General features: G+C 42.7%; 1 protein-coding gene across 1 annotated transcript in view; it reads right to left on the bottom strand.

The window, feature by feature from the left end:
* Ddx58 (DExD/H-box helicase 58) overlaps nt 1–23,244 on the bottom strand; it is a 39,905-nt gene that overhangs the window by 10,107 nt on the left and 6,554 nt on the right. The window contains exons 2-13 of the mRNA XM_028779196.1: nt 22,397–22,531; nt 16,295–16,476; nt 15,241–15,388; nt 14,036–14,158; nt 12,417–12,524; nt 11,886–12,039; nt 10,985–11,243; nt 9,162–9,324; nt 7,573–7,677; nt 4,656–4,813; nt 3,695–3,830; nt 1,230–1,378 (exon numbers count right to left, since the gene is read on the bottom strand). Coding sequence (XP_028635029.1) covers nt 1,230–1,378; nt 3,695–3,830; nt 4,656–4,813; nt 7,573–7,677; nt 9,162–9,324; nt 10,985–11,243; nt 11,886–12,039; nt 12,417–12,524; nt 14,036–14,158; nt 15,241–15,388; nt 16,295–16,476; nt 22,397–22,531 — 1,820 coding nt within the window. The remainder of the gene's footprint in view (nt 1–1,229; nt 1,379–3,694; nt 3,831–4,655; nt 4,814–7,572; nt 7,678–9,161; nt 9,325–10,984; nt 11,244–11,885; nt 12,040–12,416; nt 12,525–14,035; nt 14,159–15,240; nt 15,389–16,294; nt 16,477–22,396; nt 22,532–23,244) is intronic.

Raw genomic sequence — 23,244 nt, 5'->3', positions numbered from 1 at the left:
CTTTCTCCCCATAGTCACAGATCCAGTGAGACCTCAAGAAAGACCCCAGGAGATATTTCTTATAGACGTGGATAATATGATTCCAAAATGTACACAAGACAATGGAATGGGGCTTTAAAAGCTTAGAAAAGAGTTAAAGTATTTACATTGTCCCATTTCAAGTTTATTAGAAAGCTAGAGTACTCATAACTATGGAATGGATTCAAGAATTGATGTTTAGATCAAAGCAACAGATGTATATAAATCAATAAGAAATAGTAATAAGTCCATCCAAATACAGTCAAGTGATTCTTCTAAGTTACAAAAGTAATTCAAAAAAGGATTGCCTTGCCAACAGATAATAGGATGTACAAATCCAAAGGAAAAATGAAACATCTCAACTATACCCCACACTAACATAAAAATTCAAAACCTTCTAGATGACAACAGAGAAAAAACTGTGTCCTTAAACACCAGCCAAAGCCAGAAAAAATGGGCTTGAAACATTCAATGTGTAGAGACACTATTAAGATAATTAAAAAGCAGTCTATGGGCCAACAGAAAACACTTCAAATTGACTGTCTCACAGAGGACTGTTTTGAGGCCAGCCTGCAAAAAAACCAAAAGAATCTTAAAAACTTAACGATAAGATGGCAATCTATTTTTTTTCCCAGTCATGCATGCCAGGCAAGTGCTTGACCATTGGAGCTGTATCTCCAGCCCACAGCCCAATTTCAAAACTGGTTTTTAAAATCTGAATAGATAATTTTTAAGATGACATCAAGAGAATTGTGATATACATAAGACATCCGGGCACAGTAGTCACTAATCAAAACCTACAGAATGGCTGGAAGAGAAAAGTTTTAAATTTTAAAAAGGATGCAGTGCTTACTCTATGGTGCCAAGACTTATAACTGTGGGTCAATAAAACAATGACAATTGTTAATAGTATAAGAATAAATAATTAGAATAGGCCCACACTAGTATGGACACTTGATTACAGGGCAGTGAAGAATGGGCAACCTTTTCAATAAAGTAGGGCTAATCTGTAAAAATAACACACACACATACACTCACACACAGACACACACACTCACATACACACACTCAATACTCACACATACACTCACAGCACACACTCACACGGACACTCATACATAGTCACACTCTTACAAACTTATACATACACAAGCTCACACACACACACACACTCACTCACTCACTCACCCACATACACACACACAGCTTACATCCACAAGTGCTCTGGTCTTCACGAAGAGAATGGTCTTGGTCTCTGGCTTTAAGTGGTACTCTTCTTGTAAGATCAAGTAGAGGTCTCTTAGTTTAGGATTCTCGTTGCTGGGATCCCTGGAAACTTTTTCTAGTTCCTCCAGTTTTTCTGCAAATAGAGCATTTTGCAAAGGGCTTACAAATGTTAAAGCTTTAGAACAAATTGTGGCCTTCTATTTCAAACAGTTAACTCTCCATTGTTAACCAGAAATCTGAAAGTAAACACTAATTTCAACTGGAATACCCCATTAGAAAAGCAGCCTAGCAATATAAAGCTCACACATTCTTTGACACAGTAATCCACAGCTAGGAATTTGACTCATAGCTCTATTTGGAAAACTCTGGAGAATATTCCAAGGACAGTCGGTGTTGAGACTATGAACTAAATACAAAAAAAGAACCCAAGCACTGAGTACTGAGAAACAGCTCATCAGATCCCAGGCTACCCAACTGAGGTAAATACACTGTTGCTATTAAAATTCAAGAGTTATACATGCCTGCTGATATGGAAACATCAAAAAGATATTTTTTATTTGTGTTTGGTTTTTTGAGACAGGGTTTTCTTTGTTTAGCCCTGGCCATCCTAAAACTCACTCTGTAGACCAGACTGGCCTTGAACCCAGAGACCCATCTGCCTCCACCTCCTGAGTGCTTCCACTAAAGACATCCATTACCTCCACCCAGCTTTAAAAGTTATTTTAAGTTAAAAATGGAAGCACAAGATATCTTATCTTTTTAAATAAAACATATAAATGTGCACAGGAGCATGCTTGCATGCACGCACACACACACACACACACACACACACACACACACACACAAAATGATGGTGTACTAGAACCAGATAAAACCAGATTATGATAGCCAGTTATTAAGTTCTTAAGACTTGTAGACCTGGTTTTAAATATAACTATTATTAAAAATTCAACGCTTTATGCTTACAGCTCAATGACTTACACTAAAAACAAGTATAACAAAACGGCCATGCTTGTTAATTTCCTAACTCATTAGACTTGACTATTACTCATGCTCTTGAGTGTGCACTTATCTATAGTGTATGTATGGTAGAGATGTTAGTGTGTGCTACTGCTCAATTCTACACAAGCTCAGCGACATGGTGATGGTTGGAAATTGATGACCCTAACTACACCCACACCATGGAAATGAAGATAGCACCTGCTTCATCCTGACTGTCAGCCTAGACTTTGTAAAGTACCTAGTATATAATGCAGATTAAGTTTAGCTGCTATTCATGTATCATGTAAAAATGCAGAAATGTCCCACCCATGTTTGAAAAACTATTATCTGGCTCAGAAAAAAAGTTGCTCAGATCACTGAAAAACCGACATGCCTTTGCTGTTTCATTTTGTTCTTACTCCTGGCAGTAATAACTGACTTTCATTTCAGAACTCCATACTGGGTAACTGCAGTTGGCTCTGGACACAAGGATACTGAAAACACCACCAAAGGCGGTCTGTGGAACACAAATGGCTAAAAGTAATTTACAGTGAAGAATTTCATGTTTATTATTTGTGTGCTGTGTGCTATGGCATCTCCTATATCAGGAAAATTTATAATAAACATATGCACATATATGTGTATACATCTTCCCCCAGAAACTGAAAGCATACTTATCAACACAGCATGTCACACATATGTACAGTAAATAATTTAGTATAAACAAAAAAGTTATTAATAGTGATTGCTTCTAGGAAAAGTAATTTGAAAGGAGAAAGAAAACATTTTCCATTTACTGCCTTCCCACGTTTGGAGTACAATATAAGGGTAGTAAGGCATTTTTCTCATTTTTAGAAGTACACATAAACTGGCCATTGGTGTCACACACCTTTGATCCCAGCACTCTGGAGGCAGAGACAGATGAATCTTTGTGAGTTTGAGGCCAGCCTGGTCTACAGGGTGAGTTCCAGGACAGCCAGGGCTCCATCCACTGAAAGACCGTGTCTCAAAAAACCAAAGGGGGGGGAGAGGGATGTGACATAAAGCACAGTTTTCTCGACATCATCAGAACATGTGCTGGTGTTACTAACCCTTCTAGATAACTGAGTTAATCAGAAGGGTGCTACCTATTACCCGTGGGAAGCACCTTTTCCAAATCCCACTGTTTCCCCTTTTCCCAAGTGAAAAGTGGGACAAGCAACAGATCTGACCACAGGCGTTAGATTTCTCTGCGGCCAAACCCTCCTGTTTTCAGTTAGTTGGTTTTAAAGCTTTGGCATGGTTTCATTTGTAGGCTGGGGACTTCAGCCATGCTAAGGTCATGCTCTGTCACGGCCCCTATAAATCCCACCTTATACCCAACACAACAGCCTGAGCATCAGCAAATAAATGTATGCTAACTAAGATGTGCACACTACCATTCAAGCTAACGACCCCAGTGACTTCCGACCTCGGAAATCACCCTCACCTTCAAACCTCCGAGTAAGATCTTGCTCCGTCTCATCAAATGCTGCTTCTCGGACATCATGGAAGAAGGCTTTGAGGTAATTTAGAGCGTCTTTCATCTGTGCATCCTCACTGATGATGAGGGCATCGTTGTATTTCTGTTTGAAATGAAAAGTGATTCTCAATTCGTTTCTGAGGTCGCATATGTTCACTACACTCAAGTTCAACTCACTGCATTTAGCACAAAACTGGTTTGTAGAAAATCTTTCTCATGTAGTACAGCTGAGGTTTGAAAGGCGAATGGCCCTTAGTGGGTCTGTAATTAAAACCTCTGAACCAAAAGCCGGTTTCTATTTTTGGCTCAGCTAGAAATTTAAAAGTAGATTCATTTTGGATTATAAAACTCCATCTTGGGAGAGGAGAAACAGCATAACATAAGAAACAATAACAAAAGCTAGCTGGCTTTGACATTCCCCTTAAATTCCAAGTCATGCTTAAAGTGTACAATGGGCCTTTCATAACGATGGCCCTTACCACCTGTGCTGAAAGTCCATTAACTTAAGATTCCACAAGCCCATGGTGTGGATAAGTCTTTAACTATTTCCCACAGCACAGCAAACAGAGCTGAGGGCTCTTACGGTTACTCCTTCCCTCTGTGTTAGCCAGAGGCCCCAGGGGTCTAATACGTGGCTTTACAACAAAGCTAAGACCACACAAGCTTCAGGATGTGGCCATAGGAGCCACTTCTTGAGCTCAGTTAGATGGTGGTCACCAACCACAAGCTGGAGGGAGGCATGGCATAGACTCCGAGCCTTTGATCCAGACATGGAGACTTGCTGAGAAGTTTCAGAAAACACATGAGGTTGGTGATGACTTGGAAGGTTCCACATTAATCTGATGAGAAACTAATGTTCTCTCAGCTGCCATGTACAGATCCCAGGAGACACGGTGACCAGAACATGCCCTGGAGAGCAGCCATGTACCCGCAAGTGTGACGTGTACAGAAAAAGCGCTTTGCAGATCCTGCTCTCTTCCTCTTTGTCTGCCATCTGAAACACTGTGCATGCTTTGTGAACGCCGACGATCCACTGCTCATATTTCTGGGTTCCAAAGTCTCTATTTTGAATTTGAAATAACTTTCCTAGAAGGTAAGAACAGAAATAAAGAAAAGATTTGCAAGCATGCCTCATCCTCTGATTTTCTTTCTTATTCGTTCAAAGGAAGGTGTTTGTCCTGAAGTAGACTGAGTTTCCAGCTATGCATGTGGGGGTGGGGTATAGAATAACTATTTACTAAATGGCCTAAAATCAAAGTTCATAATTGCATTGAATTTTTCTAATTTCATGAGGTCAATATTTCATTTTAAAAAGAAGAAACCGATTTGGAAAGACTGAGTGGGAGCAGGGAGTTAGGCTCATGTAGAGGACCCAAGTGACCTGCACTCACATTGGGTGGCTTCCAACCACCTGTAAGCCCAGTTCCAGGGTATTCAACGCCCTCTTCTGGCCCCTGGAGGCAACAGCACTCATCTCACACATGCACATAATTTTTTTTAAATAAATAAATCTTCTATAAAAAGAAAACTAAGTAATTTACCCACTATCATAAAGCTCATATTGTGTGGGTGAGACAAGAATTAAAACCCAGCTCTGCGGTGTCTAAGCTCTACGGGGGCTTAAAGGGATGACTGCCAAAGTAGTTCAGAAATAAAATAATGGAGAAGGAAGAGAAGGAGAGAGAGGAAGAAGGAGGGAAGGGGAAGAGGAGGAGAAACACACTTTGCCTTTCAAAATGAAGATACCATTAGAATAAAGAATCCCAAGAGCTGCATCAGAGACAGTTATATAAAATTGGGAGCACCAGGACCCTTCCCAGCATGCTCTACTTTGCTATGAGGCCCAAACACCTGATCTCAGAGCAGCACTGGCAGCACCAACCACAAGGCGGAGCTCAAACGTTTTTTATCCTGGAAGCATCTGTGTGCACGCGCATGGAATTTAAGCCTCAGCTGCTTGGTTCAGCTGTGGGATCACAGTGATTCAGACTCTGAGGGGAATGTTGGTGTAGGGAGGGGTGAAAAGACAAAATGGGAACAGCCCCAGAGGTTTGGTCTATTGTTTCGTGTCCTGGGCTTCTGGAGACAAGCACAGTATGGTAAAATTCAAAGAAAAGAAACGTATTTATGTGTTAAATGGCTCCCCACACCCACTCACTTTCAAAAACATAACACGGGACAGGTACCAACGAGAAACAGTGGCAAGCTCTTCCCCACCTCTGCCCCACAGACAGGAGCTCAGTATGTAACATAGGCTGGCCCCAGACTCAGGCTCCCAGCTGCAGGGAGCAGAGATGGTGCCACCACACCCAGCTCACAATGAGAAACTTGCAAAGTTCCAGAAGAAATGAGACAGCTATTGACTGATACTCATCGTGAGGAGGTGGGAAAATATTCTAAAGTGCTGATGCCTCGGGAGGCAGAGGCAGGCGGATCTCTGTGGGTTTAAGGCCAGCCTGGTCTACAAAGAGAGTTTCAGGACAGCCAGGGCTACACAGAGAGATTGTCTCAAAAACAAACAACAAAAACAACAACAACAACAAAACCCAACAAAACAACAAAAAAAGTAAGTCATACAATTCTATACTCGTCTGTCTGTCCATCCACTGCTTTGGTGTGACCGTGTCATCTTGTTCCTAGGTGGTCCATGTACTTACTGCCTAGCTGGTCTCTTTACTGTTTACCTTACAGAGAGTTTCCAAAACTCTTAGAGGAGAGAGCATGCTCACTACCCCACTACTTTAGGGCACTTAGTGGATTCATTATTCAAACTCCTCCCCCAGTGCTGTGCCTCAGCTACTGTCGAAGTGTCTTCTGGGTGCTCCTGTGGAAGAGGGCTGGTCCTCAGTGTGGTGACACTTTCAAGAGCTGAGGACAATGAAAGGGTGTTAAGCCATTGGGAGCACTGCTCTTGCAAGGTATTAAAGGTGTTCTAATGGCAGCCCAGTGATGATGCCTATCTTGGGAGGAGGAGGAAGAAAAGGAGGAAGAAGAGGAGGAGGTAGAAGAGGAGGAGGAGGAGGAGGAGGAGGAAGAGGAGGAGGCTCGGAGATCACAGTTCAAAACCAGCCTGCACTGAATACAGAGACTCTGTCTCAAGAGAAAAAAAAAGAAGAAGAAAGTAAAGTAAATTTAGAAGATGATTTAAAGCCAGTATTTTTCAGGTATGTACGTCCAGATGGGATCTGTTTTGTATTTAAAAAGAAAAAAAAAGGCAAGAGAGAATTAAAGAATTCTTACAAGGCTCCTAAGTAACCTGAGATTAAGAAAGTACATCTGAGCCAGGCATGGCGGCGCATGCCAGAGACCCCAGGACTCAGAAGCTGAAGCAAGAAGACCCCTGCAAGTTCAAACCCAGCCCCATCTACACAGCAAGTGTCAGGCCAACCAGGGGCACAGGAAGAGACCTTGTCTTAAAAACAACTAGAAAAATGGGGGCTGCTCAGTGGTTAAGAGCACCAGCTACCCTTCCAGAGGACGTGGGTTCAATTCCCAGCAGATGTGGTAGCTCACAACTGTCTGTAACTCCAGTTCCAGGGTATCTGATACAGTGGTACACCTACATACATGCAGACAAAAATACCTATACATATCAAATAAAAATAGAACTTTTTAAAAAGGACTAGAGAAGAAAAGGATAACAAAAAAGGAATGAAGAGATAAAGAAGATAGCAAGAGAGAAAGAAATAGGTGTGAATAAATGAGAATAAGTCAGTCTACCTCTGGGTATAATCTCACCATTAAACTAAAGACACTAATGAACAACACATGAGTATCTCTAAATGGAAGGGACACACACACAAAAAAAATGAGCTTTATCTCCCCATGACTTAGCACAGATTTACCTAGTTCCTCAGAGACATTCTTTGCCAGCTTCTCTGTCTCCTTCATCAGCTGAGATATGATGCATTTAAATGTGTTTGAAGTCCGTGATTCCACTTTCCTGGAAACTAGGGGTCAAAGGAATGTAAGTAATTTAAAGGAAATCTGGGTAAAATGAAGCCATTTCCAAAGCCTGCTCCATCCTGGTTAAGTCCTCTAAAGCCATAGGCTCCAAGCTGTGTGGGTGGTCCAAATCACAGTAGGTGGTCAAAAGCCTTGAAACTGCTTCCTGTTGCCCCCTATAATGTCTCTCCTGGTCTAGTTGAAGCCAGCTTCTCAGTTAGCTTTCCTGGTGCCTCTATTTGGACAGGTCTGACAGCCTTCTGGTTTCTGCAAATACTCCAGCCCGGTTTTCCTGATTTCCTATTCTCCTACGCACCTCCGAGCCCCCAAGAGTGCCCCCGTTGATCTTATCATTCACGTTTGTGTACTTTCGGCAGAAATGGAATTGCCTGTAACATGTCATGTTTCAGTGACAGAGAGTTGACAAGAACTATGCTGCACAGAGGGCAGGTTCTTAAAGGAAACAAAGGTGCACCCCCTTACCCCGCCCATCAGAGTCCTGCAAAGCAGGTGCAGGCAAGGCAACAGCTGAGCATGAGCAGGAAACCTCATTCTCTCTGGGGAAGCTGCAGTAAAATGAATATGGGAAGGGCGGCTGGGTGGTGCACAAAGCACCGCCGAGACACACCCTCAGAATAGCTCCGCCGAGACACACCCTCAGAATAGCTCCGCTGAGACACACCCTCAGAATAGCTCCGCCGAGACACACCCTCAGAATAGCTCGTGGAGGATCTGCAGAGCCGGAGAAAGCAACGCAAAATGACTTTGAAGTACAAGAAGCTCTGAGGGCTCAAATTATAGAGAAATCCTTGAGTGTTGCTAAGGGGCTGCTGTGAGTGGGGAGGCAACTTCTTCATTCCCTCCATGGGAGACTCTCAGAAAGAACCAGGGCTGTGCCCCTCCATTCCCCTGCGTCCATCCTGCCATTGACTCACAGAGCGAGTGCTCAGGCCAAGATCCAGCCATGGGACTACTGTACCTCTCTGCTTACACGGGTAGTTAATAAGTAAATAACCATCTATCTGCTAGGGAAGCTCATTTTTAAAACATGTTCTGTGGTTTTGATGAGAACTATCATGATTCGGATCATGCCAACTACAATGATCAGATACACACAAGAACAAGATGGCCCCTTAGCACCCGCCTAGGGCCCGGAGCACAGAAGCCTGACACAGCCACCAGCGATTCAAGCTTTCAAAGTGCTTGAATCTTCTCATTGCCTTCTTCACCTGCTGCTGACGCCTGTGGACGGGTGTTAGAGACAGAGAGTAAGGATGTTTGTCCCTTTCAGGCTACCTTTGAGACTCATGCATCACTAGGGAAAAGAGGTTGACTAGGGAGAAAGATAGAAAATGTGACTATTTCTGGTGTCTGGAGTTAAAAATGCTTTTACCAAACAAATACAGTATCAAACTTCATCCACTGTCTCTGAAGTAGAGGAAGAGAAGGTTACAAGCTCCCAAGGGGTGTGCTGCTGAACTCCACTTACTTTTCTGGGGCTTATAGACAACGTGCTCCAGTTCTTCCACGTTGTCTCTGACTGTAGCAATCACTGAGGCATCGAGGGCAGCGCAGAGTTTGCAGATATGTAGCATGGCTTCCTCCACGGTTTTGGCATCTCCAACACCAACGGAGGCAGTCAGCCCAATGACCTGTAAGGAGCAGCCCAACACTGGCTCTCTGACATTCTCCAGGATGTCTGTGAGCACAAAGGACCCTGAAGCAAAGCTCTAAATAAATCTGGTCATCCAGATCCTGATCAGCGTAAGAATGGAGAGGAAACCTTTCCAGGCAGGGCTACTCCTTTCTTTATCCCCAGTCTCTTACTAAAGGGAAAACGTCAGGAAGCATTGAAAAGGAATGGCGAGTCCGTTCCAGTGACGTCCAAATCACACTCACTTTGTGTGCCTGGACAAGTACCTTCAACAACCAGTGAAGCTGGGAAATGGCCATGTACAGCAAGGGCTGTGTAGATTCAGTAAGACAACAACATCCTTCAGTAATCGCTCACCTGAATGATTAGCTCACCAGTAAGGAATCTGTTCACTATCAACAATACGTGAGAGTAACAAACTGTGGGTCCTATACTAAATGTCCTTTAACCTGCATTTCCTAAATAGGTAATTGTTGGAGCTAAAGAACTGCACGGTTTACAGCTTCTTGGGGCCCCTGATAGATATAACATCATCATTCTTTTTTGCATCTATCAGTCCTCATCCCCTGAATCCAATCTTCTTCATCCTCTCCAGCCTCCTCTCTTGTTTCTATATCGTTGACTTTCAGCAAAGTGCCCACCTCTCCTATGATTGACAGAAAGGAGAATTTATACTCAAGATTCCCTTCCTTCCTGTCACATGTAAGAATGACTCTCTGAAGTGACTCTTCTCATATGACATTAGAAGGGTGTTGCTTTTTTTCCTCTGCAAAGCTGTCCACTTACCCACTGAGGCTCTGCCTTCCTGATGTCTCTGGGCCCTCTGTCATAACAAACAGCTTGACTGTTGTTCCCTGCCTCACACTCTACATTCAAGTGATACTGTCAAGTTTTAAGGTTCTGGGTCATGTCAGGCCCTTCTGTTCCTCTGAGCCCCTGGACACACAGCATCCTCTTGCTGGAAACCTGGCAAACTCTTGTTAGTTTCCCTCATTTCTATGAGATCTTGCCTTACTATCCCTTATGTTCTGACAACACCCTTTACCTGTCTCATGATAAGCTGTGACTATTCTGTTCCTGGCTCCCTGTGCAAACTTAACTGTATGTGAGCCAGGACTGTATCTTCTATATTGGTGTCCCAGAGCCTAAGAACAATGCACAAGGTCCATGGAAGCCCATGGTTTATACAGTTGGCCCTCCAAATCCAGAGGTTATATATCTGTGAATTCACACAACCATAGATCAAAAATATTTTTTAAAACCTCGTAAGTACTGAACATGTATGAATTTTCCCACCTTTACTCCCTACACAGTACAGCATAAGAACTATCTATATAAAATTTACATCATACTGTACAATACCAGTAATCTAGAGATGATTTAAAGTACGAAGGAGAAAATGTGTAGATTATTTATAAATGCAATGTCATCTCATACAAGAGACTTAAGCAGCCTAGATTTTGTTTTTTGTGAAGGGGATCCACCCTGGACACCAAGGGACAACTGTTTGTCAAATGAATGACCAACATTGAACACTAAGTTGTAACTGATGGACTGAGAACCAGAAGAGGGCAAGCTCAAATGCAACTACAAATGAGCAGCTAAGTGGGACTCTGGAAGACTGTGGCTCTTCTTAGAAGTCCCCTGACTGAAAATACCTGAGGCAGCGGGTCCGGCGACTCTCCAAGTTTGTGGTCTAGGTATCTGAACATGATCTGATTGTACGGGTGGTGTTTGCTGGTGTTATGACACTCATCAAATATCATCAGTGTGAAGACAGACAGCGAGGCGATGGCTCCGCTGTTGAGACTGTTCACAAGAATCTGGGGTGTCAGGATGATGATGTCATTGTTTTCAATGATGTCCTGCACTGAGACGTTATCAGTTGTTGCCCCAGAAATGCCTGCAACGTTGTGCCTGGGAAATGACAGAAATCCCTCATCACCAACCATGATGTGAACAAGGAGACAAAGTGGAAATCTATGTCAGAGCAGCAAGTAAGGAAGTCCCCCCAAGCCCAAAGGAGTACAGCTAGGGAGTGCCTTGAGCTTGCTCACAGACCTGACACAAAGGCAGGGATCAGAAAAAGCAAGGTGTTCAAGTCATTGGGAGATAAATGATTCTTAAGAGAGTAATAGCCAATCGAGTATGAAATCATTAAGGATGACCAGTGTATCACCTAGATGTTAAATTGGGCCACCAAGTCATTAACTGTCAGAGCAATCCATGAGCGTTTAGCATTTCTGCTTAAATAAAGAATGTTATTTCCCAAAGGAACTACATATAAAAGTTAAGTCCATGGTAATTTCCTTTTAATCATAGCTTTTAAAAACAGAACAGCTAGGCACAACAGTGCACACTGTAATCTCAGCACTTGGAAGGTAGAAGCAAGAGGATCCTCTCTTCTAGGCCAACCTCAGCTACATAGTGAGTTTGAGGACAGCTCAGGCTACGTGATACCCTGTCTCAGAAAACAAACAACAAAAACCCCAAAACCAGACAAAGAAGGTAGAATTAAAACCAAACAACCAAACCAGTTGGACTGATTGTAGTACATACCCAAGTCTTTCAAAATATCGAGAGAACACAGTAGCCTGCTGTTCAAAGACAGGAATTTGGTTAGCAAAAAAGACCACTTTCCCTTTCTGTCCACGTGGGAATTCTTTAAGATGATGTTCACATATTAGAAGCGACACAAAGGTTTTTCCACAACCTTTTAGTAGGGAAGGAAAAAGAAAGAGATAACCAGTGTCAGCTGTTTTTCCAGAATGGTACTTATTTTTGGCTTCTCTATCACCACTGGGATACAAATAAGCTAATCCCTCCTCAGCACTGACAATGACAGTTTAAACCACGGCTAAAAAATGCCAGGCTAATTCCTAAGCAACAAGCACTCAAGTAGCAAGAACCAAAAGAGGACACTTATCTCCCTCCTTATCACTGTCCCGGTTCCTTAAGAAATACAGGAGATTACTGATAGGGCAGCTTTCCCAATGGCAAACACCACGGGGAAAAGTCCTCATTTTACAGCACCCAAAAGGAAAAGAAAGAGCAAAGAGAGAGTTCTGTGAGTTACAGCAACTGACCCACCAGTAGGAGCACATATTATTGTATTTTTCCCCTTCTTGGCAGGCAGGGCAAGCTCCAGTTGGTAGTTTCTTGGTTTCAATGGGCTGTGTAAATTATTAGAAGACGTTTCTGGAATATAGAAGGGATAAAGTTATCGAAGGGCTCATGCCGCTCAGTGGACCTAAGTTCTGACTGTAGTGACAAAGCCCATTTGAGGCGGTTTGGAATCTTGCTCCTTATTAATTGTTCCACTTTCCACTTTGAAGGACACTCTTGTCTCTCAGTGACAACATATCAACAACAAGGAGGCAGGGGAAAAGCCAAAGTGAATTCTTTCTTCCTTCTTTCCTTCCTTCATTTCTTTTTTTAAGATTTATTTATTTATTGAATGCATATGAGTACACACACTGTAGCTGTCCTCTAACACACCATAAGAGGGCATCAGATCCCATTATAGAGGTTGTGAACCACCATGTGGTTGCTAGGAATTGAACTCAGGACCTCTGGAAGAGCAGTCAGTGTTCTTAACCACTGAGCCATCTCTCTAGCCCCGTGAATTCTTTCTTAATCATGGAAACTTTATCAAGAAAAAGGAAAGCAAGAATGGGCTAATTCAAAACAAAGCCACTTGGAACAAAGTAAGAACAGATAAGGAAACAGTCAAGAAAAAACAGCCGCTAGCACCAGATTCTCAAAGCAAATGCTTAGTGAGTAGGAGCCACGCTGTGTGCTTCTCAGAACCCCCAATGCTATTCTCGCTCTGCACAACCAGGTTTAGTGATCTGAGGCGTTATCTCAGTAGTGAGTCAGCATACAAAATGTCAAGAGACAGAAAAGGCTGAAATCACCTAGTGTGTCTAACCTTCCCACTGGAAAGAAAGACTTTCTAGGTGAAGAAAGTTGCCTTTGTTTCAAAGGCATGTATGGATCACTGTGTGTCTGAAACATTTAAATCAATCCATACTGTGTACCTCTAGGATGACAGAAACCTGTGTCATTCAGTTGCTGACATCATTCGTAAGGTATCTTTTTTATATATATATATTGTTCTAGAAAAAAAATCACATTTTTCAACACTACTCATCATTAATCTTGTCTCCTTCCTGATATAGCTTTTAAACAAATATTTTGTTATGGCATGTCTTACAACTTTCTGGTCTCTTTATGATGAAGATGCATTTCAAGGAGCATTAGGGCCCTCCCTCGTCCAACCACAGGGAACTAAACAGCACATGTGTATGAGAAGTTATTGTGAGCCCCACACAGAGGCTGCAAACGGTGGGCACAGAGCCACCTCATCCACTTGTATGGCAGCCCTGGGACCCTGGGAGGAGACTGAACAAGTGGCTCATAAACAGAAGTATTCGTTAGAGAGAAAGACTGCTTTGGAATGTCACAGACATTAAAGTTCTGGGAACACTGTACAAATGAAGACATACACACTCGGGGGTACAAGGCTATAAAAGCAGCAGAGGCCACGCAGAGGCCAGAGAAGACAGGAGTAGGGATTCTAACTATGAAGGCCCTATTGCCCCACAAATTCTCTTTCTTTTCTTAATCATACTTAAAAAAGATTTTTCAAAAGGTTTCAAAATGCTGGGGAGACACCATCATAGACAAGAGTAAATGATGCTTGGTACCTGAAGGAGGCCAGGGATTCTGACTGAGATTCTGACACTCTGGCTCTTCCTGAATGAAAATCTGTATGCTGGACATCTCCATTCCATCATCCTCAACAGCCTTACTTTCAACCCTTTTGAAACCTTTGTGACAAGCAAGCAAACAAACAAACATAAGTAACAGCTTAGAATCATTAACACAATGTGATGACGGTTTTGGTTGAAGAAGCCTTGAAAAGTCCTAACACTAAACATCTTCACTTCCATTGAGCTCTTACAACCATGGCCTTGCACTTTCCTAACATTTCATTTACTTTTGAAATGGACTTGTTTATTGTGTGTGTCACACGTGACAGAGTGAGTGTGTGAAGGGCAGAGACACTGGTTCTCTCTATCATGTAGGGCTTAGACGTTGAACTGGGGTCTTCAGGTTCAGCGATAGGAGCCTTTTCAGCTGAGCCATCTCGCCGGCCCCACCTTCATGGCTTAAAACAGCTGCAAGAATCATTTTGAGTTTGAAGCCCAATTTGGTGTTTGAATTCCAGTGTCACCTGGAACTACAAGTGACTCCAAGTGTGGAACATGCTGTTATTAGCAGGATGTATCCGGAGCCCCTCCCCACTCCGTAGCCCATGTCAACAATGCAGGAGAGTCACCCCTGAGCACACTAAAGAGACACTCATGATTTCATCTCTGACCAATGATATAGACAGTTTCTGGAATAATTTATGTTATAAGGAAATCTAGGAGAGAACCAAAACTAGAAACTCAGGTCTGGTTTAAAGCAAGAAGTGAGTTTCCGGAAGCCAAAAGAGGATGGCTTAATCATGGCAAATCTTTGCTGACGCCTGTTCTGTTCAAGTCCAGATGGCTTCTCGGCAAGAGAACCAGTCAATAGCTGTCACTCCCAGCACTCAGCCTCTATTCTGACAGGGAGCTAAGTCTTGCAGTTTGAACCTTTAGGTCTGGAATTCTCAAGCTATTTCTCTGATAACTTAAATTTGGGCTGGAAGTCTTTACTCTTCCTTCCCCAAATTCTTTGACCTGGGTGGGTTAATTCCATGACATGTAGCTCCCTTCCTCCCAGAACTCAGCTTCCCACTGCTTATGTCCTAGGGATACAGCCTTCCGTATCTGAAGTGAACAGTGTCTCTGGTGGAAAATAAAGTCAGGGAGAACTGCGAGGAGCATAGCACAGTCCAGAGCTCTTTCTTGGAGCAGCCCACCTTTATCGTCAATCCACAGTTCACTAAACTTGTTGTTGTCTTTCTCTAAAGCAAGTTGCAAAACCTTTGGCCAGTTCTCCTTATCGGATCTGATAAGACATTGGGCCATCTTCTCCGCACCTGCCATCCTCCCTTTAGTGAAACAGATCTGGGGGAGACAAATGCACCACACTGATCAGTCCGCTCAGCCTTTCCTCTTACAAGCTTTTGCTGAAGAAACATTTACTCAAGCAGCATTTGATTGAAATCTCTGTGAGGTATAGTTGAGTAGATCTTAGCATCATTTCTTGCTCTACCCAACATTAGATTTTAAGATATTCTTCCCTTCACCTTTGTCCTTTATAATATGCTAACAATATGCTGAGGCAAATGCTCTCATCTCCTGAATCCTCATATCCATTACCATCAGCAATCCCGGGGTAAAAAGTTAACCCAGACGCTAACCATTCCCCCTAAGGATGTATCGGCACACAGAGCCATGTGGAAATGCCTAACGACACAGCAGCAGGTTCTTTTTCAAAGCAGGTATTCTATGACTTTTATTTCTGATGATAACTAAATTGCACTGTGTATATATTGCTATGCATCAAGCTGACATACACACTTTGTGCATGACATCTCATTTAACCCTAAGAGCATGCTAATAAGGTACATTCTTCTTACCTTAGAAATGAAAAAAACAGATGCTTAGGGAAGCTAAATGAACTGCCCAGCACCACATCACTAGTTAAGTGACGGAGAGACTAATAAATACATCTACGCCTGGCGTATTTTTCCTTTTACCTGTTGCACTGTTTGACATGATTTGCATGTGCATAAAACACTATTCAAAGAAAAAGTAAGGGGGCAACTTTAACTGCAAATGGGTTAATTTTCCAATAGTCTAGCACAAAAATTACCCCATTGCTTTAAAAATTCTATTCTAGTCATTATGTCTTAAAGATGAGAGCTTTTATGGGTTTCAATTATTCTTGGGCCTAAAACAAGACACAAAACAAGCATTCCCAATGTCTCAGCATTTTGTCTTTAAATTTAGTACCTGACATTGGTTTACCTGTGTGATTTCTTCACATTCTTGATTAATCAAACATTCGGATACTTCAGAAAGGATATCTGTTGGGCTAACTGTGGCCTTAAATTCTGGCTCTAAGCGTCTTAAAAGTAATCTGTGTTCCTCTAACTTTTCAATTTTTTGAAAGTCCCAACTTTCGATGGCTTCACAAAGTCCACAGTAACCTGAAAAGAAAGATAAATGGGGATTTCTTATGTGAATCCAACATAAAAATACTTTGACATCAAAATCATAGGAATTCCGTTTGAATAAATGGCAAGAGAACTCAAAATCATCTGCAAATGGCCTGAGTCACTGGACCGTCTGGGGAGCCAGACTGTGAGGCTGACAGGTTGCAGGCTTGGATCCTAGCTGGCGGCCATCTTTCCAGGTGACCACACCATGCGGGTCCTGGCATCACCACTGGCAGCACATTGAGTTCATACAGAAGGATTACTTGCGGACTGTGGCCTCTCTGGCAGAAGTGAGTCACTGGAGATGTGCTTTGAAGAATGCATCTTGTCCCGCAGGCCCCTTCACGGCACCCTTTGCCACCTGTCCACCAGAAAGTGCCACTTTCTTTCACACATGCTCCTGCTATGGTGTCCTGCCTCACCACACATGGGTGCAGAAGCTACATATCCACTCGGCTCTGCTTTTTCTTTCCTCGGGGATTTAATCACAGTAGTTCATGATTTTCCAAACTGGAAGTGGTATTCACTTTTGGTACCCAACAGTTTAGGTCTCCTAAAGTTCATTATCTTTCAGGGTAAAGTCCTAAGGACAGATATGAGGCCTTGTTTTGACCTTAGAAGAAAGTCTTCAAAATGTCCCTCCATGAATTTTTAACAACAACCCACAATTTATTTTTTTAAATATTTATTTTTATTTTATTTTACATGTGTTTGTGTACCATGAATATGTCTGGTGCCTGCAGAGAGGAGAAGAGGGTGTCAGATTCTTGGAACTGAAGTTACAGGTGGTTGTGAGGCATCCTGTGAGTGCTAGGAAACAAACCTGGGTCCTCTGTAAGATCAGCAAGTGCTCTTAACCACAGAGTCATCTCCTCCGGCCTCTCAATTTACTTTTCAAGTAGTCAAATTCATCATGTTTATCTTCTCAGGAGGAAATAGTAAAGAAGGCAAGAGGAAATATGAACCTCACATCCTGCCCTTGAGACATGTTTCTTTTCACACCATTCCAAGAAAAGATCAAGTCAATGGTCAAATTGAGAAGGAAAATGACTTCCAACTAAAAGGATCCAAGAACACCTTCCTCTGGGGTTCTTCGACAGAATCACCAGGCTTGCCTGCCTCTCAGACCCTCATTTACTTCATTCAGGAGCCTGGGAAGACAATGGGTTTCCCCCCCACCCCCATATACCCAAAAAAACCCAAAACAATCAATCAAAGTAGCTCCAGGACCAGGAAGGTGGCTTAGTAGGTAAAGTGCTCACCACACAAGCCTGAGGACCTGAGTTCCTGTCCCCAGCTCTCGTGTAAAAAGCCAGGTGTAGCAGCATGACCCTATAATCCCAGCCAGTCTAGCCAAAAAGGGTAAATTCTGGGTCCAAAGAGAAATCCATTCCCAAAAACATAAGGTAGAGAGCTTCTGAGGAAGATACTTAATGTTAGCCTCTGGGTTACATGAAAATACCCTCATACCTGCACACACACACACACACACACACACACACACACACACACGTGAACATATACACATAGTACTTCAGCTAGCTAGGCTCTACCTCCTAAAACCCCACAAGCTGTGGACCAAGTACTCAAAACATGAATGTGATGGGGACATTTTAAATTCACACCATAGCACACGATTATGCCTGATACCTCCATTTCCATATGTATACCCACTTACCCCAATGTATTTTCATACTAAAGAGGCTGGAACCTTTGGCCATATCCTTCACAGTTTACTTCTGGGCTAATGGTCTATTTATCTTGCTTTATAACTGTTCCATACTGTTTTGATTACTGTAGCTTTGTGATATGTTTTGACACCAGAGGTATAAGTCCCCCGTGGTTTCCAAGTTTGTTTCTCTTTTCAATATTTTGACCATTTGGAATATATTGAGATTGCATATGAATTTTAGAGTAAAATTTTCGATTCCTGTTTAATAAACAATCCTCCCACCACCATTTGGCATTTTGAAAGGTATTACGGTGCTTACTCTGGGTAATACTGGCATCTTTTGTATTTTTATTTTTAGCTTCGTCTATGTGTATGGGAGTTTGCCTGCATATATGTGTGTACACCATGTACCTGCGACGCCATGGAGACTGGAAAGGGCATCGAACCCCTTAGAACTGGAGTTAGAGATGACTGTGAGCCACTGTGTGGCAGCCGAGAAACAAACAGGTATCCTCTGGAGGAGTGCTCTTAACTGCTGAGCCACCTCAGCAATGCAAACATGTATATCTTAGCAATAAGTCCAGCTTCTAATTCATGAATGGAAGATGTCATTCATGTTCACGTCTCTATGTTTCATTTCAGAAGTGGTTTACGGTCCTTGGGTCACAGGTCTTTCCTCTCCTCAGCTGTGCTTATTCCTAACTTTATTTAAAATTCTCAGTGCTGTTATAAAAGGGATCACTTTATTAAAATCTTTTTTGCATTATTTGTTAATACATAAACTGGCAACCTATCTGAGGATACTAGCTTTATATTTTGAGCCTTTTCTGAATGTGTTAGTGCCAATCATTCCTTTATGAAACTCAAAGAGTTGTACACACAAAGCACCTCGTCTGCAAACAGTGATGTTCCACCCCTTATGTTCCAATACAGATGTTTTTAAATTCCCTTTCTTGCCTAAATGTGAGACTGTTCCTAGTAAGGTCTTAAATAATACTCAGATTAGTTAGAGCTCCCCAAAGGGAAAACAATGGCTTCTCTGTGTTAGGTAAGGGCTGAGGAGAACGCTTAGCAAGTAAGGTTCATAATGTTCTTGTGGAGGACTGGGGTCAGATCCCAGCACCCATGTCAGAGCCACAATTGCTAGTAACTCCAGCTCCAGAGGAATGTCTGGCCTCTAGGCAATGCACTCACAAATGCACAAATGCCCACTCTCACTCAGACACACACACACACACACACACACACACACACACACACACACACACACAGTCTTTAAAACTGAATAAACAGGTAAGATAAGCATGTATCACTGAGATGTAGACTAGATAATGTATCACAATGATAGTCTATTATAAGGCAGGAAATAGAAACAATACGTCAACTACTAATCCTGGAAAGAGCAGAAAACCAAGCTTTATAATAAATGGCATTTAAACCCTTTTACCTAATTTAAAAAAAAAAGCATTAGTTTTTATACAACTGCTGCCAACACATTGACAATGTGTGGCTTCCCGAGGGACAGCAGCACCCGAGAAAGGCATCGTGTTTGCTTTAACAATATCATGTTAATGCAATACACCTGTGTTAGAACGTGATGGTTACATTTCTTGGTGAGGCCAGCCATGACTGGGAGGACTCACAGGGATCTGCCTGCCTCTGCCTCCCCAGAGCTGGGATTAAGGGATCCACAGCCAGCTGACAAAGTTTCTTTGTCTGTAAACATTCCAGTACAATGAAAAAAACAGGAGCCCGGTGGCTTTCTTTTCTTTGTTGTTTCTCACATACACTGGGTCTGATTTTTCACATGCTCTGGCTCACTGTTTGTAACACTGAAGAAAAGTATTCTTCATCTTCTTTCACCAGTGAATAAATGTAATCACCTAAGTGTTAGGATTCAGGAACTGCTTCACAAATCACAGGACATCCATCTCAGTCAGACAGGGATAGTTTATTGAGCATATGGCCTAGGATTGGTCAATCAGGGCCACAGTCCGTGTTCAGGAACTAAGCAATGACCCCGAGCTAAGGTCCTACAGGGTTAAGTCTCAACTCCAAAACATCTGTGCCTCGTTATTTCACCAATCAGGGTTCAGGGAGAGGGCATTCCTTAGGAGCAGGTCTTTGATGTACAGGTATCCTGCTCCCATTGGTTGGGGTATTCAACTGTGGGAGGGGACTTGCCTTGTCTAATAATATTCATGTCCTAACTTGTCTACCAGGATGAGGTTTGTCTAACATTCCTGTCTTAACTTGCCAACCAGGATGTCAGTTACCCACGTACATGTCTCTTTCTGCCAAGTAGGATGTCAGTTTCTGGGGAGGTCTAGGGAACTTAAACTTTACTAGACCACTACTCAAAATGGAGGTCTTAGTCCAACTAATTTGTCCCTCTTATATTGGAGTCTATCCTATGGGTAGCTTATACCATAAAAGCTTATACACAGGTACAGACAGTGCTGTTGATTGGTTGGTTTGGGTCCAAGCTTATTGTGACTAACTATATAAAACAGCTCTACTGACTTCTATCATGGTTGGTTTCCAAGGGCACAGAACATACCAGAATATGCCATTAATCTTGGCATTAGAAAGTTACCTAGTAACATCGAAAACATATAAGAAAGTTTCCTGACAAAGGCAGGCTATCCAGGTCACAGTTACCTAGCCCTTAACACTAAGTAGTAAATAACTGACCGGGTGCTAAAGTGTAATGTTCAATTTCCACCCTTCCAATGTCAGTGTAGCAACTCACACCCAAACAGAATTAGCCTCAGTAGAGCCAGGTTCTACCTCCAGCATCTTTGCTAAGTAGCAGTGTGACTTCAACAAAGCATCTCCCTGGGCCTTCTTTCTCTCATGTACAGAAAAGTGGAAGTTGACATGTCTATGATGTCATTCATCTACCTAAGACCGACTCCATATGCTATGAACATCAGAAACCAAAGAACACACAATACAGTTATAGTCCAATGTGAGTCAACTATTCCTTTAAGAATTAGAATATTCCAGGCTGCGGTGGTGTGCATGCATTTAATCCTGCACCTGCAGAAGCAGAAGCAGAAGCAGGCAGATCTCTGAGTCCAAGGACAGCCTGGTCTACACAGATATATCTCATACATACAAAAACCAGACAGACAAACAAACAAACAGAAAAACCTGCCGGGCAGTGGTGGCGCATGCCTTTAATCCCAGCACTTGGGAGGCAGAGGCAGGCGGATTTCTGAGTTCGAGGCCAGCCTGGTCTACAGAGTGAGTTCCAGGACAGCCAGGGCTACACAGAGAAACCCTGTCTCAAATAAAACCAAAAAACAAAAACAAAAAACAAAACAAAACAAAAAAACAACAAAAAAAGAAAAACCCCAAAGAATTAGAATATTCCAGGACTGTGTACACCTTCTGTTTCCCACCTCTTTGTCCCTTCACCAGAATATACTATGTTTAATGTATCACTCCTTTGGTTTTTGTCTAAATAGTCATGTGGCACTTGTTTCCTTCCCTATATGTTTAGTTTGACACATGTGAAACTTTATAGCCATTATAGTTTATGACATTCAAATTTAAATACTGCATGTGTACAATTCAGCTGGGTTGTCATTTATAGACATGCTCACATGCTTCACTGCAGGATAATGGAACACTGTGTAACACTGTGTACAATGGTTTGTATTTGTCTGGCCCAGGGAGTGGCACTATTAGGAGGTGTGGCCCTGTTGTAGTAAGCCCATCACTGAGGGCAGTGGGCTTTAAGACCCTCATCCTAGTCAGTATTCTGTTACCAGCCTTCAGATGAAGATGTAGAACTCTCAGCTCCTCGTGGACCATGCCTACCTGGACACTGCCATGTTCCCACCTCGATGATAATGGACTGAACCTCTGAACCTGTAAGCCAACCCCAATTAAATGTTGTCCTTATAAGAGTTGCCTTGGTCATGGTGTCTGTTCACAGCAGTAAAACCCCAACTAAGACAACACTATAAAACTGATTTTCTCGTTCTCCTCTTGAAAGATACTGGTGTGCTAGTAATATTGCCAGCTCTCCTACTATAAATCTGTAGGTTACTTTGGATATTTTTGGTATCAAACACATATTTCTTTCATATGCTTCAAAATAATCTTTATGTTTCCTCGGACAATGAGGCATGAGCCACACACAGAAGCCACAGAATGAATCACTTTTCTTCTCAGGATTCTGACACAGCAGAGTGAAGTACTCTGAATTGTGAGGAAGAAGGAACCAACCTGCATGGTACAGGGCATCCAAAAAGGCCCGGAACCAGCCCTCTGTCTGCAGCTCCAAGAGGTGCCGGAGGAACAGTGAGGCAGCCTCCATTGGGCCCTTGTTGTTCTTCTCAGCCTGAATGCACTGCACTTCATCTGCAAAGAAAAGCGAGGACAAGTGAGTAGCCCGTGTCAATGCGCACTCCCATCCCCCACTCAAGTTCCCCACAGGAAGCAGAAGTCATAGGAGGGTGTCACATGGAAGGGTCTTTCCAATTTTCCAAAAGACCACATTTGTGGTCTTTCCAATTTTTGCTAAGAGAGTAAAAGAAACATAGCAGAAAAGTGGAAGGGGATGGGGGAGCTAAAGAGACCAGTGAGACCAGGTGACAGGAAATGCTAGCAGCTGCTACTTTCAAAATGGTATTCGTTTTGAATTTTCATGCTAACTCTGTGCCTGGGGTATAACTCACTGTCCTCCTTTAGTCTCTTACTGCCAAGTTTTTCCACAGCAGATGGAGTACAGATTCCCAAGGAGGGAGCCAGTTACCAGTGTGCTTTCAGCATATTCTTAGAGCTTAAGAGACCTGGGCTAGAACGCTCAAGGAAGGTATACAGAAGGAACTAGGAGAGGGAGAACCATTTGCCTTAGCCCTCATTTCCTGATCTCCATCAACAGTAAATCTACTGGTAACAGTCAAACTTGCTCTTCTTGTTGGAATTTCGAGTTGGGACTCCATCACTACTTTTGAATCACAATAAAAAGAAACTATTCACCCATTTAGCAATCACTGTCTCCCTCTCTTCTTCCTGCTAGATGTGTAGATGGAGGAGTGGAGGATGGGAGTGGGCACAGATGGAGGAGTGGA

This window comes from Grammomys surdaster, unplaced genomic scaffold (genome assembly GCF_004785775.1).
Source record: "Grammomys surdaster isolate TR1022 unplaced genomic scaffold, NIH_TR_1.0 347, whole genome shotgun sequence".
In the NCBI taxonomy this organism is placed as follows: domain Eukaryota; kingdom Metazoa; phylum Chordata; class Mammalia; order Rodentia; family Muridae; genus Grammomys; species Grammomys surdaster.
Note: the sequence above shows the minus strand (reverse complement) of the source record. Positions and strands in the feature narration are given on the sequence as shown.